The following is a 14,434-nucleotide window of genomic DNA, read 5'->3' as shown; positions in this document are numbered from 1 at the left end:
GTTTCAGTACTAGTACCACACTGTCTTGATTACTGTAGCTTTGTAAAACTGTCTGAAGTCTGGGAAAGTTATGCCTCTTGCTTGGTTTTTGTTCCTCAGGATTGCCTGGGCAATTCTGGGTCTTTTATGGTTCCATATAAATTTTCAGATTCTTTGTTCTAGTTCTGCGGAAAATTACATGTGTATTTTGATAGGGATTGCATTGAATCTGTCGATTGGGTTGGCTAGTACGGCCATTTTAACAATATTAAGTCTTCCAATCCAGAAACATGGAATATCTTTCCACTTTCTTTAATCCTTTTTTTTCCTTGATTAAGGTTTTATAGTTCTTAGCATATAGGTCTTTCCCCTCCTTGGTCAGGTTTATTCGTAGATATTTAATTTTAGGGGGTGCAACTTTAAAAGGTATTGCATTTTTGTATTCCTTTTCTAATATCTCGTTATGAGTATACAGAAATGCAACTGATTTCTGAATATTAATCTTATATCCTGCTACTTTGCTGAATTTGATGATCAGTTTGAATAGTTTTTGTGTGGAGTCCTTAGAATTTTCTCTATATAGTATCATTTCATCTGTATAGAGTGACAATTTTACCTCTTCTTTTCAAATATGGATAGGTTTTATTTCTTTTGTTTGTCAGATTGCTGGGGGTATAAGGACTTTCAATACTATGTTGAATAAAAGTGGTGAGAGTGGGCATCTCTGTCTTGTTCCAGATTTTAGTGGGAAAGCTTTCAGCTTTTCTCCATTGGGTGTTAATATTGGCTATGGATTCGTCATAAATGTAAAGCCTCATGGTTTTAATCTTCTTTTATTTCATGATGACCAGCAAGACAGTCAGCAAGACAGTTAACCAAGTAAGCAAGACAGTTAACCAAGTAAGACTGAGTGTTTCTAATTATCTGCAAGGCCCCAGAGCCCAGCCCAGGAGCCAGGCCAGCAGATCTGCATGAACACAGACTGCGCAGGCCCAGCTCCCCTCTTCAGAGACAGGTCCACCAAGTCTAGTCAGGCTAGTCTGAGATACACAGACAAACACAGAACAAGGGGACAATTCAGATCTATTCCCACTCTGGATAAAGACCAGTCCCCCGGGGTTGAGACCCCTGCCCCTTCCAGGGCCCAATGTTTCAGAAATGCTGACTCCCGTCTGCTCCCTGCTCTACATTTCTCCGCCTTCTAGTAAAGTTTGGCCCACCCTGGGCCTCTGCACAGTCCCAGCTGTTTCCTGCACTGCTGTTTTAGTCAATCCAGTACTTATTTGATGCCCATGCTGAGTCCAACATAGGCCATGGACTACGGTAAATAACTAGGAGATAGAGTCTGCTGTCAGGGGGCTGAGAACACTCCTGGGGAGTCAGGATCACCCCACGTGACATGTGCTCGGTGGTGCGGTGCCCATAGATGGAAGTCTTAGATAAGCATGAATGAAAGTGTTGTGAGGGGTCATGGGGCTATGAGAGGCCTATGGGAGCAGCATTTGCTTAAATCAAGAACAGAAGAGAGGGCAGCCAAGGGGGGCCAGACTGAGAGAGCAAAGACCCCAAAGTGGGGATCAACATGGCATGTCATGGAGAGAACCCTCCCTCTCCCCACCCCTACCAGAGTGGACGGTCATGTGCTGGGAAACAGAGCAGCCAGTGGAGCCTAGAGTTTAAAATTTTGATTTTTCAGGCATCATGAAAACTTTGAAGGTCTTCAGAGTAAGACTAGATGATGGAAACCACACCTAAGGAGAGAGTACACATTCCAGAAGGTACTAGGAAAGCAGTGTGACAATGGCTGGGAAACCAGGCTTTGGGCAGAATCCTAGTTCTGTCCTTTGCAAGTTATATGAGGACAGGTGAGCTGTTTCACCTGTTACCAGAACCTGTTTCCTGATCTGCAAAGTAGGGGCACTAATGCTTATCTCATTCAACTGGGATAATGAGATTTAATGAGATGATGAGTAAAGGCTTCAAGAGCATCTGGACCACACGGCAAGCCCGGGTGGTAGTGATGGAAGACAGCGGCTGTGGCAATAAGAAAACAGCAACATGACAGCACAGTACACGTTAGCAGTCACCATCTGGACAATTTAGTGTCACTGAGAATGTCACCATGGTCCAAGGAGGGTACTAAATGCCCTCTTTCTGGATATGAAAGCCATGAAAAAGAAATTTTATTGAACTGCATGACCATCCCTTAAAGCCCCGTCAGAGAGAAGGATGAACTTGGGGGACCAGAACTGACCCCATTTGACTCATCTGTTTATAAGTAGTAGTTTTTTTACATTATAGTATAGAAACTTAATCACACACACACACAAAAAAAATCTCAGCTTTTATGACAAGGCCCAAAGATAAAACATAATCACACCCTGAGCTATCTGACTTCACTAGAGATGTATTACTGGCGTCCATCACGGCGGACAAAGTAGGAACAAAACAAATCAGATTTTTTTCTATGAAGCCCAGACACTCAAGCTCATGCCCAGGCAGCTCACAAAGACCATTTATCCTCATTTGAGACCTAATCATCAGCACAAAAGTACTTGAGCACCTAATGTGAGCCAGGCCCTTTTCTTGATGATGTAAATTATTTGTCCCCAGTATTTAGGGACAGTTAGGAAAAGGAGACAGTGGGGATGGTGAGATCACACCTGTGAAAGGAAGAGGCAGCTGGAGAGGCTCAAGCAGAAAGGGAAAAGAGGACAGGGACGAGGAGGCAGATCCAAAAGTCGAGCTCAGCCCTCCACAAGCAAGGCATCCACAGAGCCAAGAACCCACTGTAGACACAGAACTAACGGAAGCTGAGCCCTTCGTCCTGCTCAGGAGCAGGGACTGCTCAGCAAGCTCCTTCTCTCCCGGCCCAGAAAGAGTCCTGCTCCCCCAGGACTGCGCCCTGTCCCTACCCAGTCATTTGCGTCAGCACAGACAATGGATCTGTTTGCTGCTCCTGCTCTGAACATTTTAATCCCCTGCCATCGTCACTGCTCACCCAGAGCCCTGTGCTGCTGCTACTGCTCCTCCTGCCCAGAAATGAGCAGGAACCTTATGGGACCTGTAATGTCTCCACCTAAAATGACAGGGGAGGACATGGAATATTGTGGAACCACGACCAGCTCTGGCACTGAGAGAGTTAAATCTCACCTAACTAGAATAGTGATGCCCAAATAAAAGAAGTAATTTTATGTAAAATCCACCTACAACTAACACTTAAAAAACCTGTCACCAAACCTTGACTCTTCGGATGCTGACGACCGCCTCGGACACCTTCTCAATGGCCATGGGGAAGTGGAGGGTACCCGTCAACCGCAGAGCCTCGAACAGTGTCACCACCACAAACACTTGGCTGGCTGTGATCACGTTGTCAAGGAGCACAATGGTGATGAAGGTGACAAAAATCATGATTTTGCTCACAGCGAAAAATGACGCCAAATTCAGTCCTCTAAGGTAGGAACTTCTCAGAATCTTGGAAACTTCCTTCCTGGAAAAGAGAGGAGGAAACAGGTTTTAAAGAAGCATCACCAGCCAAGTCATGAATTCCAGAGCCTTGTGGGGGGCCCCTTTCGAGGGGGTGGACATGGATTAAAAGAAACCACCCCCACAGCATGGAGACACTACACAGTGCATAGCTGGGGGTCTGCCCGACACAAGGACCACACACCTCATCACCCCATCTTGCTTCCAAATAAAGGAAGGCTTAAGGTCACACTTTTAAACATTTTGGATCAATGAGACCCACTTTGAACATTCATTCGACAAGCACTGGGAACCACAAGTCCTGTGCTGGCTCCTCATTGCTGACAGAGACACAGCCCAGCCCCTCCAGGAGTTCATGAACTCATGGGGGAAAAGAAGCAGCAACCCCAAGCCTGGGAGACACCGAGACACTCGACAGAGGCAGTCAGCACAGCCCGCACAGCACAGAGCAGAGCCTGGAACCCGGAGCCATGGAGTCAGGGTGAGTCGCACATGCGTGGAACCTGAGAAGATGAGCTGGCGTCGATCAGGCCTGGCGGAGGCCAGAGAAGAAGGAAGATGAGAGTGTGTTCCAGGCAGAGGGAGGGGCACCCACGAGGGTGCAGAGGTGAGAGGTGACAGGGCACTGCGGAGAGGTATAAGCCCCTTGTGCTGGAGTATAAGTACTCATCAGACACTTACATGAAAGGTGGGGAAATTCTACACACATAAAGCAAAGCAAAAGCAACAGTATTTCATGGCTCTGGAATGAAGAAGACTGACTGGCAAAATTCGGGCTGAAACAGGTATATCCAACATCTATAATCTCCCCCATTTGTGGTACATTAACTTAAATGACAGTTTTAGTTTAAACATCATCATCTTGCTGTTCTTGTTGTGCCTCCATGGTAATGACCCCCACTAGTATCCATGAGGATGAGGGTTCAATCCCTGGTCCCACTCAGTGGGTTAAAGATTCGGCACTGCCAAAAACTATGGTGTAGCTTCAGATGTGTCTTGGATCTGGCGTTGCTGTGGCACAGGCAGGTAGCTTCAGTTCCAATTCCACCCTGGCCCTGGGAACTTCCATTTGCCCTGGGTGCAGCCCTAAATAAACAAACAAACAAACATCAATCTCAAACACTAACATCTTAGAACCATTGCTCATTTGGGATTTGCAGTACTAAGAAATATTTGGAATTTCATTTTTGCATAAGTGAGAAGCCAGATATATTTTTCCTTTAAGGAGAATGTAAAAGGAAGAGAAGGTTAAAATAATGTCTCCACTATTCTATTAACCACATGGCCACATGTGGAGGGTGGGGGGGAGATAGTATTTAAATTCACCTTAATGTGAAAACTCGATTAAGATTTCTAAATTCATTCAGTAAAAATGGGGGGGGACCTCAAAAATATGGTGTGACACATAGTAAAACTTACCTTCTCAATCTGGCAATAAGATCTGCAAATGACTTTTCCCAAGTGTACATTTTTACTGTTCTGATGCCAGTTATAACTTCACTCACGGTCCTGATCCTGTCATCTGTGTAAGCTGCAGTCTTACTCCTGAGGGGACAGACGTGAGGGGTGAGCCTTAGTGACCACAGCCCAACTTTCTGTAGCAGCAGCAGCAGGGGGCACAGGGAGGGACCAGGAATCACGTGATTCCCTGCAGCCCTTTTGTGCTGATGACACAGGCAGGTCCTACTCAAAGTACAAATGGAGAAAGACTTCAATGAGCCAACCCTTCAGCCCGATTCAACAAGCACCTTGGAGAACTTGCAGGATCAGCTAAGGAAGACCTGAAATGAGTCCGATACAAACTGTCCACCCAAGGAGGTCGCCGTTGGGCAAGGAAGACAGAAAGGAATATAACAGGAAGACAGGCTGTGCTGTCATAACAGAGGAGTGAAGAGTTGGGAGCAGAAAAGATGGGGCTGTTATTTCTAACGGGAAAGGAGAGCAAGAATATCCTCAGAGACCCTTTAGCACTGGAACAGGCCCTCAAAGGATAAGGAACATCTCTCCACTGAAGAGATGGGAAAGGAAATCCCAAGAAGAGAAGAATAACACACAGAAATGTACCAAAACCACCACCACAACTCAATGTTCATCACCTGACACCCTGGACAATGACCCGCCTCTAACCCTCGGGGACCTGCTTCAGGACTAACTCATCACCATCAGCTCTTTCTTCATCATCAGACACTTTTCTATCCCATATGCTGTTGGGAATGGGGGGCTTTAACAAAGAGATCATTAAGACTGACCTTGCCCTTGAATGCTGCTAATTTAATGGAGACACTGAATTAAAGTAAGACATGGGGGTTCCAGCTGTGGCTGGGTTGGTTACAAACCCACCTAGTATCTATGAGGATGCAGGTTCGACCCCTGGCCTTGCTCAGTAGGTTAAGGATCTGGTGTTGCCATGAGCTGTGGTGTAGGTCACAGATGCAGCTCCAATTTGACCCCTAGCCTGGGAACTTCCATATGCCACAGGTGTGGCCCTAAAAGAAAAAAAAAATAAGAACTAGACTTCCCACTGTGGTGCAGCAGGATCAGCAGCATCTTGGGAGCACTGGGACACACGATTGATCCCTGACCCAGCACAGTGTATTAATTATCCACCCTGCCACAGTTACAGCTTAGGTCACAACTGCAGCTTAGATCTGATCCTTGGCCCAGGAATTCCATAGGCTGCAGGGTGGCCAAAGAAGAAAAAAAAGTAAAACAAACAAAAAAAAATTAAGTCACGAACATGCATACACGAAAATGATTCTAATACAAGCAAACAAAAATATATGCAGCTAGATATGGGCCAGTAAGATTATTACTATTTTTAGCAATGTTTAAATAACTCTGACAAGAGTAAATTCTGCTGTAGGACACTCTACCTATTCAGGTGGGATGCCAGGAGGAGCCACGAATGCCTTCGCTTTTCCCACTTCAAGTTCAGCCTTCAACTTAAGGCTGGAGCCTCCCTCCCCTGGCTAAGCCTGAAGAGGATACAATACACGCAAAGAGAGCAGAGAAGGTATTTATCTTGTTTTTAAACAACCGCATTGAGCAAACTTTGAATGTTTCCAACTGTATATCACCTATTTTTTAACCCAGTGTTTCTCTTACCAGAGTGATGAAAACAACTTCCCGATGCAGCTTTGCAAAAGCAGGAGAAGAATTAGAACCGCCATCCCCGCAAGACATGATATTCCTACTTCCATCCAGAGCAGGGCGGTCACCGCGACAGCCTGCAGAGGCCCCACCCACAGAAAGTGCAGGAACATTGTCACCTTAAAAGGAGAAGACAAGGACCTCTTAGGACTATATCAAAACACAACCTGTAAGGACACAGTAGAGAAACTGTCTGCTCTGAAGGGACAGACAGCAACCTAAACAGAAATTATCACAGCGGGTTTTCCACCTGCTAATAAAGCAGAGATCCAAGCCTCCGCCCCCGATGAAGCAGTTCCAGGTCAGCCCAGAACCCACAACAGGGAGACCAGAGCAGCAGCACTGGAAGCAAGATGCTAATTTTGTCTAAAGACCACAGATGAGCTCAGGGCTTCCCCAAACTCTCTCTGCCCCAAAACTCAGCCCCAATCCCTCCATGACACACACAAAACCTATATTATGGTATCCAGCACACTCTCCAATACTTGTGTATTTACCCCCCTGACATGCTGGGGCTTTTCCAGGGAAGAAACGAAATCTTACTCATCCCTGAGACTGAATAGGGGCCTTATGTCATGTTTGATGAATGAATAACTGAAAGAGAAGTGGTCTAGTGCAATACAGATCTGACTAACAGCTACCACGCCCTGGATAATGTGATCTTTTCATAAGGTAAGTGTAAGAAAGAGAGTGGGGACAGTGGAGAGCAGGCTGTGTCTGGCTGGGACCCCCCCCCCGCCCATCTGGCATGATTTCCTGAAGGCTCCCTGGGCAGCAGGCACTGAACAGGGCACAGGGGGAGGAACAATCCCTGCCCCCAGCCCACACCACCTGGACAAGGAGCAGACAGTCCCGCAGCAACAGCAACACAATGTGCCAGGAAGGGCCCTCCAGGGGGACCCTCAGGGACAGTAACCAGGCTGGGTAGGACCACGGCTGCCTGTTTATTACAAGGAAAACAAAGCTCTCACCTCCAGGACAACACATAGTGTTACATCTAAGCTGCACACAGAAGAAATCAGTGGTGGATCGATAAAAAGATCCCTTGTCTTAGGTCCCCTAAAGAATCCTGGCCAACACCCAAAACTGGTGCCTGGTGTCCAATAAGCTAAACCCATTAGAAGGACAGGAAATGGAAACCATCCCTCAGGTACAGCTCACCTGGTCAAACCTGTTCACGTCATTGGACAGCAGATTGACTATCTGGCCGGTGCTGGTCTCCCTTGTGGCCAAGTTGCTCAGGCGAAGTGCCTGAAATGAGAGAAGGAAACAGAGAACTGGATTCCTATGGTGACACCAAGTCACTCTGAGGTCACAGCGAAAGGGAGCATGTTTTCATGGGCTCTTGAGCCATGTCAAGAGGAGCAGGATGACCCCGGACAGCAGGGCTTGGGCTTTTTTTTGGCTCGCCCACAGCATGGGGAAGTGCTTGGGTCAGGGATCGAACCCAAGCTGCTGCAGGACACCACCAGATCCTTAACCCTCTGTGCCACAAGGGAACTCCCAAACATAGGCTCTTTAATGTGGTGGCAGCCACACCCTCAGCGACAGTAAAGGGAGGAATAGGAGGTAGAAGCAACCCCCCCACCCTGATTGTTGATGACTTTGGACATGCCCACATATAAAGGATACAGGTTTAGACTTAGGAGTCAACTAAAGTAAATCTGAGACACGGTTAAGTCAAGGATAATCTAGGAGGTGGAATTAACATCCACTCACTCCTGTACACAAGGGAGAAACTGTAGCTCCAGCTGTGGTGCAACAGGATCAGCAGTGTCTCTACAGCACCAGGATGCGAGTGTGATTCCCTGCCTGGCACAGTGGGTTAAAGGATCTGGCAATGCCACAGCTGCCACATACGTCACAAATGTGGTTCAGATCTGATCCCTGGCCTGGGAACCCCATATGCCTTGGGGCAGCCAAAAAACCTTAAAAATTCAAAAATAAAAGAGATAACTAAGAAGGACCTACTGTAAACCACAGGGAAATATACTCAATACTCTGTAATAACCTGTATAGAAAAAGAATCTGAAAAAGAATGGAGACATATATAACTGATTCACTTTGCTGAGCACCTGGAACTAACACAACATTGTAAGTCAACTACACTCAAAATTTTTTTAAAAATCAAACACAAACACTACTTCTGTCGGGAGAACCTGTGTTCTTAATGCCAGTCTGTTGGCTTTACAGAAAACACAGCCTGTGCCCCACAATCTACTTACTTGGTTAAAAGTACTAACAAAGTGCCCTAGAGATCTGAGGACCCTGAACAGACACCATGAGCTGTTTCAACAGATGCCAACTGGACCCGCAGATCCAAACAAAATGTCAAGTTCATAAACACCTTATTTAGCCCTGAAGGTAACAAAAAAAAAATCAACAATCAAGAATGTGAAATGATGTAGCCATGATGGAAGAGAATATACAAGTTCTGCCAAAAATTGAACATAAAGTCAGTGGATAATACAGCGATTCCACTTCTGGGGTAGTACTCAAAGGGACTGAAAGCACAAACTTGAACATATTTTTTGTACACCCGTGTTCACAGCAGCCTCGTTCACAACAGGCAAAATGTGGAAACAACTCAAATGTCCTCTGACCACATGAACGGATACTCAGAATGCTGTATACATCGATCATGGAATATTATTCAGCCTTAACAAGGAATTCTGATACCTGCTACATCATGAATGAACCTTGAAGACATGCAGCTTACATAACATAAGCCAGACACAAAATGACAAACATTGTTTGATTCCACTTATATGAGGCACCAAGAACAGCCAAATTCACAAGGAGAAGCAGCAGAATGGTGATGGCTCTGGGGGAGGGGACTCGGGGGTGAGTGTTTAATGGGCTCAGAGATTCAGTCTGGGAAGAAGAAAAGGTTCTGGAGATGCATAGTGGTGATGGCTGGACCACAGCATGAATGCACCTAATGTCACTGAACAGCGCACTAAGGAGTTGAGACGGTAAATGTCATGCTGTGTATATTTTAGCACAATAAAAAAAAATCAATGATCAAAAACCAAAAGTAATTTTCTCAAAGCTGTGGAACAGTAAATAAATGACAAGTCATTTTTATATATGATACAGCCCTCAGAGTCATTTCAAATTCAGCTGAAGAGAGCACTAAAATGCTGAAGGGGCCACAGAGGGAAGCTGGCAGATGTGCAGCCTTAGAGATCACCTTTAAAAGGGCCCAAGCCAGAGTTGCTGTTGTGGCTCAGAGGGTCAAGAACCCAACACAGTATCCATGAGTATGTGGGTTCGATCCCTGGCCTTGCTCACTGGGTTAAGGATCCAGCATTGCCACCAGCTGCTGTGTAGGTCACGGAATCGGCTCAGATCTGGTGTCACTGTGGCTGTGGCCAGGCCCTGGGCTCACAGGGCCACAAAATGCATGAGTCTCTGCTCCAGGAGAGAAGAGGAGGAAACAGATGTCATTTGGCTGACAAGAATAATCCCAAGAAACAAAAGCGCTAGGAAAGTACCAACTACGGGAAAGAAATTAAATTTTCCATTTAAATTGTTTGGTTTTAGCTTTCAATAAGGATTCACTTGTTAATAAAAATTCCATGTATTTAAGGTGTGCAGTGTGATGTTTCATATAAATACACAATGGGAAAAGATTACTATAATAAAACCACCTAACACATCCATCAGCACATGCTGTCATCCTCTTTTATGTGAGGGGAGAGCACTTACCACCTACTTTCTCAACAAATTTCAGGCATACAGTACAGTTAAATAAGGATTTTTTTTTTTTAAGTAAAGGAGAACATCCCAGGGCAAAGACGTATCCAGCATCAAGTTTATAAAGAGTGTTTCAATTAATGACATGGTGTATCTGTGTCAATTCCTTTGTAAAGACATCTAAAATCCTAACTCCTTTTATACTAGTTAAGATCAGGGTACACTATGGAATGTTATAGCATTTCTCATTACAAAATCACTGAACACATCAGATCAGGTATCATTAAAAGTGTTACAATGCATACTCGACAAAAAAGGAATACTGTATTAAGAAAATAACTTGACCATGCACAAAAATAAACTCAAAATGGCTTAAAAACTTAAATCTGAGACAAGATACCATCAAACACCTCGAAGAGAACATAGGCAAAACATTCTCTGATATCAACCTTATAAATGCATTCTCAGGTCAGTCTCCCAATACAACAGAAATAAAAGCAAAAATAAACCAATGGGACCTAATCAAACTGACAAGCTTTTGTACAGCAAAGGAAACCATAAAAAAAAAAACAAAAAGACAACTTACACAATGGGAGAAAATAGTTTCAAATGATGCAACTGACAAGGGCTTAATCTCGAAAATATACAAACAACTTACACAACTCAATAGCAAAAAAGCCAACAACCCCAGTGAAATATGGGCAAAAGACCTGAATAGACATTTCTCCAAAGAAGATATACAGATGGCCAACAAGCACATGAAAAAATGCTCAACATCCCTGATTATTAAAATGCAAACCAAAACTACTATGAGGTACCACCTCACACCAGTCAGAATGGCCATCATTAAAAGACCACAAATAACAAATGCTGGAGAGGGTGTGGAGAAAAGGGAACCCTCCTGCAGTGTTGGTGGGAATGCAAATTCACACAACCACTGTGGAAAACAGTATAGAGGTACCTTAGAAAACTATACACAGAACTACATATGACCCAGAAATCCCACTCTTAGGCATATATCTGGACAAAACATTCCTTGAAAAAGACACATGCACCCACATGTTCATTGCAGCATTATTCACAATAGCCGAGACATGGAAAAACCATGTTCATCACAGATGAGTGGATTAAGAAGATGTGGTGTATGTACACAACTGAATACTACTCAGCCATAAAAAAGAACAAAATAATGCCATTTGCAGCAACAAGGATGGAACTAGACACTCTCCTACAAGGTGAAATAAGTCAGAAAGGGAAAGACAAATACCATAGGATACCACTTATATCTGGAATCTAATATCCAGCACAAATGAACCTCTCCACAGAAAAGAAAATCATGGTCATGGAGAACAGACCTGTGGTTGCCAAGGGGGGAGGGAGTGGGGTGGACTGAAATCTGGGGGTTCATAGATGCAAACTATGGCCTTTGGATTCGATAAGCAATGAGATCCTATTGTGTAGCGCTGGGAACTATATCTAGTCACTGATGATGAAGCATGATAATGTGAGAAAAGAATGTAAACATGTATGTGTGACTGGGTCACCTTGCTGTAGAGTAGAAAATCGATAGAACAGTGTAAACCAGCTATAATGGAAAAAATAAAAAGCATTATTTAAAAAAAAGAAAATAACTTGAATGAATAGCAACAAATTCTCTCCAAAATTACTAAAAAATGATGCAAATTTAAAGTTTTATCCCAAACAGCTCACTATTTTTTTAATACTACTAAAAGCAATCATAGCTATAGAATATACTGAGGGAGTCTGTATTCGCAACAGATCTCATTTATATTATTCTTTAGTTAATGCAATTATGTTGAATAGGCAGTTATGTAAATGTCATTTAAAGATAGAATCATACCCTTCACAAAACATTCTTTTCTACTAGATTTCATTTTATAGATTCAATCACCGACATTCACTTTTAAATACAAGTTTCATGTAAACAAAGGTTTTAATGAACACCAAAAACAAAATTTCCATAAACACCACTATCAAATTTAGGCATGAAAACACCGAAAATCAATTTGATATTTTTATTTCTTTTTCTTCTTTTTTCTTTTACGCCACACCTACAGCACATAGAGGTCAAATCAGAGCTACAGCTTCAGCCTACACCATAGCCCCCGGAAATACCAGATCCAAGCTGCATCTGCAACCTATGCCGAAGCGCGGCAAAGCCAGATACTTAACCCACTGAAGCAAGACCAGGGATCAGATCTGCAGCTTCATGGATTACTAATCAGGTTCTCAACCCACTGAGCTACTATGGCACTCCAACGCCATACTTTTTAATACTTACCTTTAAATTATATTTTGTTACAAATTCAGTGGGTACCATGCAACAATGTGTGCTAAAAAGCTATCAAAGGCAGCCCTGACCTGATCTCAATACAAAACTTTTCATTATGTTGCTGGTAAAATTAGGTTAAACAATAACAAAATTGCCTTAAGGCAAATAGCAAGCTCTCTAGCAACGGTAAATGATCCCAGTTTACAATTTTTTTTTTTTTTTTTTGGTCTTTTTGTCTCTTTTAGGGCCACCCCACAGCATATGGAAGTTCCCAGGTTCCAATTGCAGCTGTAGCACTGGCCTATGCCAGAGGCACAGAACGCCAGATCCGAGCTGCAACCTATACCATAGCTCACAGCAACACCAGATCCTTAAACCACTGAGCGGGGCCAGGGATTGAACCTGTGTTCTCAATGAATGCTAGTCAGGTTCACTGACTGTTTGAGCCATGACAGGAAACTCCCAAACCGTTCATTTACAGAGACCTTTCCCAAAATACCTCTGAAGCTTCAGGGGAGGTACACGCTTTGGTAACAAATGACACTTACCTTGCGGTAAATCATGTGGCACACGGCTACCCTCAGCCTCATCCCCACACGCTGAATGTGATAGAAGTACAAGTGGTGCAGAAAGGCCCAGGTGAGCACGCAGGCGCTCAGCCCCTGCGGCGTAGGCCAAGGCTTCGTGGAAGGTGGCAGAATCACTGGGATCATAGTACTCCAAATACTAATAATTTTCCCCAAAAGGACAGGCTGAACTATTCTGGTGCCTTCCTGAAAGAAAAAAGTCATATTGAGAAATTCAAGGCATACTGGTTTTTCTTAACACAAGCTGTACTTTTATTATTAGCGTGTTAAAAAGACACTTTGACAATATGCTACATTCATAGCTAATCTAGGAAAAAAATATGCAGATCTGCTATCTTCTATGAGACAAGCAGAAGCTAGTTTTAACCTCAAACCAATTGTTTACATTCAGAGATGATGAAAGCCTTAGTACCACTGTAGCTCAGTACACCTTGGGGGATGCTCAATAAATTCCATGTGAAGGAGCCCCGCTGGCAGCCTGTCCCTGTCCCCTGTGTTCTCAAGGCCCCAGCCAACAGAAAGTCCAGGTGGCTCATGTACAGGAGACACACTCTTGCCATCGCCTCCTGCTTTAAGAGCCTTTATGAACTGAGACTTTGGCACAAACACAGATCCAATCCTTCCCTACTTGAGGTTCACATGTCAGTAGATCAAGAGAATGGAGCCCAGATTTTCTTGGTGAATCACAAAAAACCAAGGTTGGGAGGCTCCCAGGCTCTCAGTTCTGGGGAGCTGGGGGCGGGGTATGTCTTTACCTCCTAGAAGCTGGGATGTTCCCTGGAATCAGAAGTTAAACATGCCATAGGCCAAGCTAAAACATGATGTCTTCCATGGCTCTCCATCCAACATACGCTGCAGGTGCTGGTTTGGGAGAAACACTACCCGTCATCTATCCCCCAAGATAAAAATCAAATCCTAAGCCAATGAGATGAGAGCACTATGACATGAGTAAGACTCGGGAAAGCAATTTTCTGTCCCAAAGTGAAAGGCAAAGGAAAGCAACACTTACCCACCCTTCGAAACAGCCACTCCACCCACAGCCTACATCCTCCCTCTAATTACTATGTGTCCCCCCCATCAAGGACCCAGAGATAATCAGACAAATATATATAGCAGAATATAATAGAAAAGAAAAGAAATGAATTTATTTCCAAACAGAACATAGAAAACAAAAACCATGGTTACCAAAAGGAAAGGAGAAGGGAGAGAAGGTAAAGAGGTTGGGATAACAGATACAGAC

The 14,434-nt window shown here is 44.1% G+C and overlaps 1 protein-coding gene across 2 annotated transcripts in view; it reads right to left on the bottom strand.

Annotated features, from left to right (window-relative positions):
• LOC100153359 (multidrug resistance-associated protein 4-like) overlaps positions 1-14,121 on the bottom strand; it is a 161,393-nt gene extending 147,272 nt beyond the window's left edge. For both annotated transcript variants that reach the window (XM_021082309.1, XM_021082310.1), the window contains exons 1-6: positions 13,950-14,121; positions 13,156-13,380; positions 7,777-7,866; positions 6,571-6,734; positions 4,885-5,010; positions 3,220-3,469 (exon numbers count right to left, since the gene is read on the bottom strand). In XM_021082309.1, the coding sequence (XP_020937968.1) occupies positions 3,220-3,469; positions 4,885-5,010; positions 6,571-6,734; positions 7,777-7,866; positions 13,156-13,320 (795 nt within the window). In that variant the 5' untranslated portion in view covers positions 13,321-13,380; positions 13,950-14,121. The remainder of the gene's footprint in view (positions 1-3,219; positions 3,470-4,884; positions 5,011-6,570; positions 6,735-7,776; positions 7,867-13,155; positions 13,381-13,949) is intronic.
• Between the last annotated feature and the right edge of the window lie 313 nt (positions 14,122-14,434).

Source organism: Sus scrofa, unplaced genomic scaffold (genome assembly GCF_000003025.6).
Source record: "Sus scrofa isolate TJ Tabasco breed Duroc unplaced genomic scaffold, Sscrofa11.1 Contig63, whole genome shotgun sequence".
Taxonomy (NCBI): Eukaryota; Metazoa; Chordata; class Mammalia; order Artiodactyla; family Suidae; genus Sus; species Sus scrofa.
The sequence above is the reverse complement of the archived record's forward strand: the minus strand, read 5'-3'. Positions and strand labels throughout refer to the sequence as shown.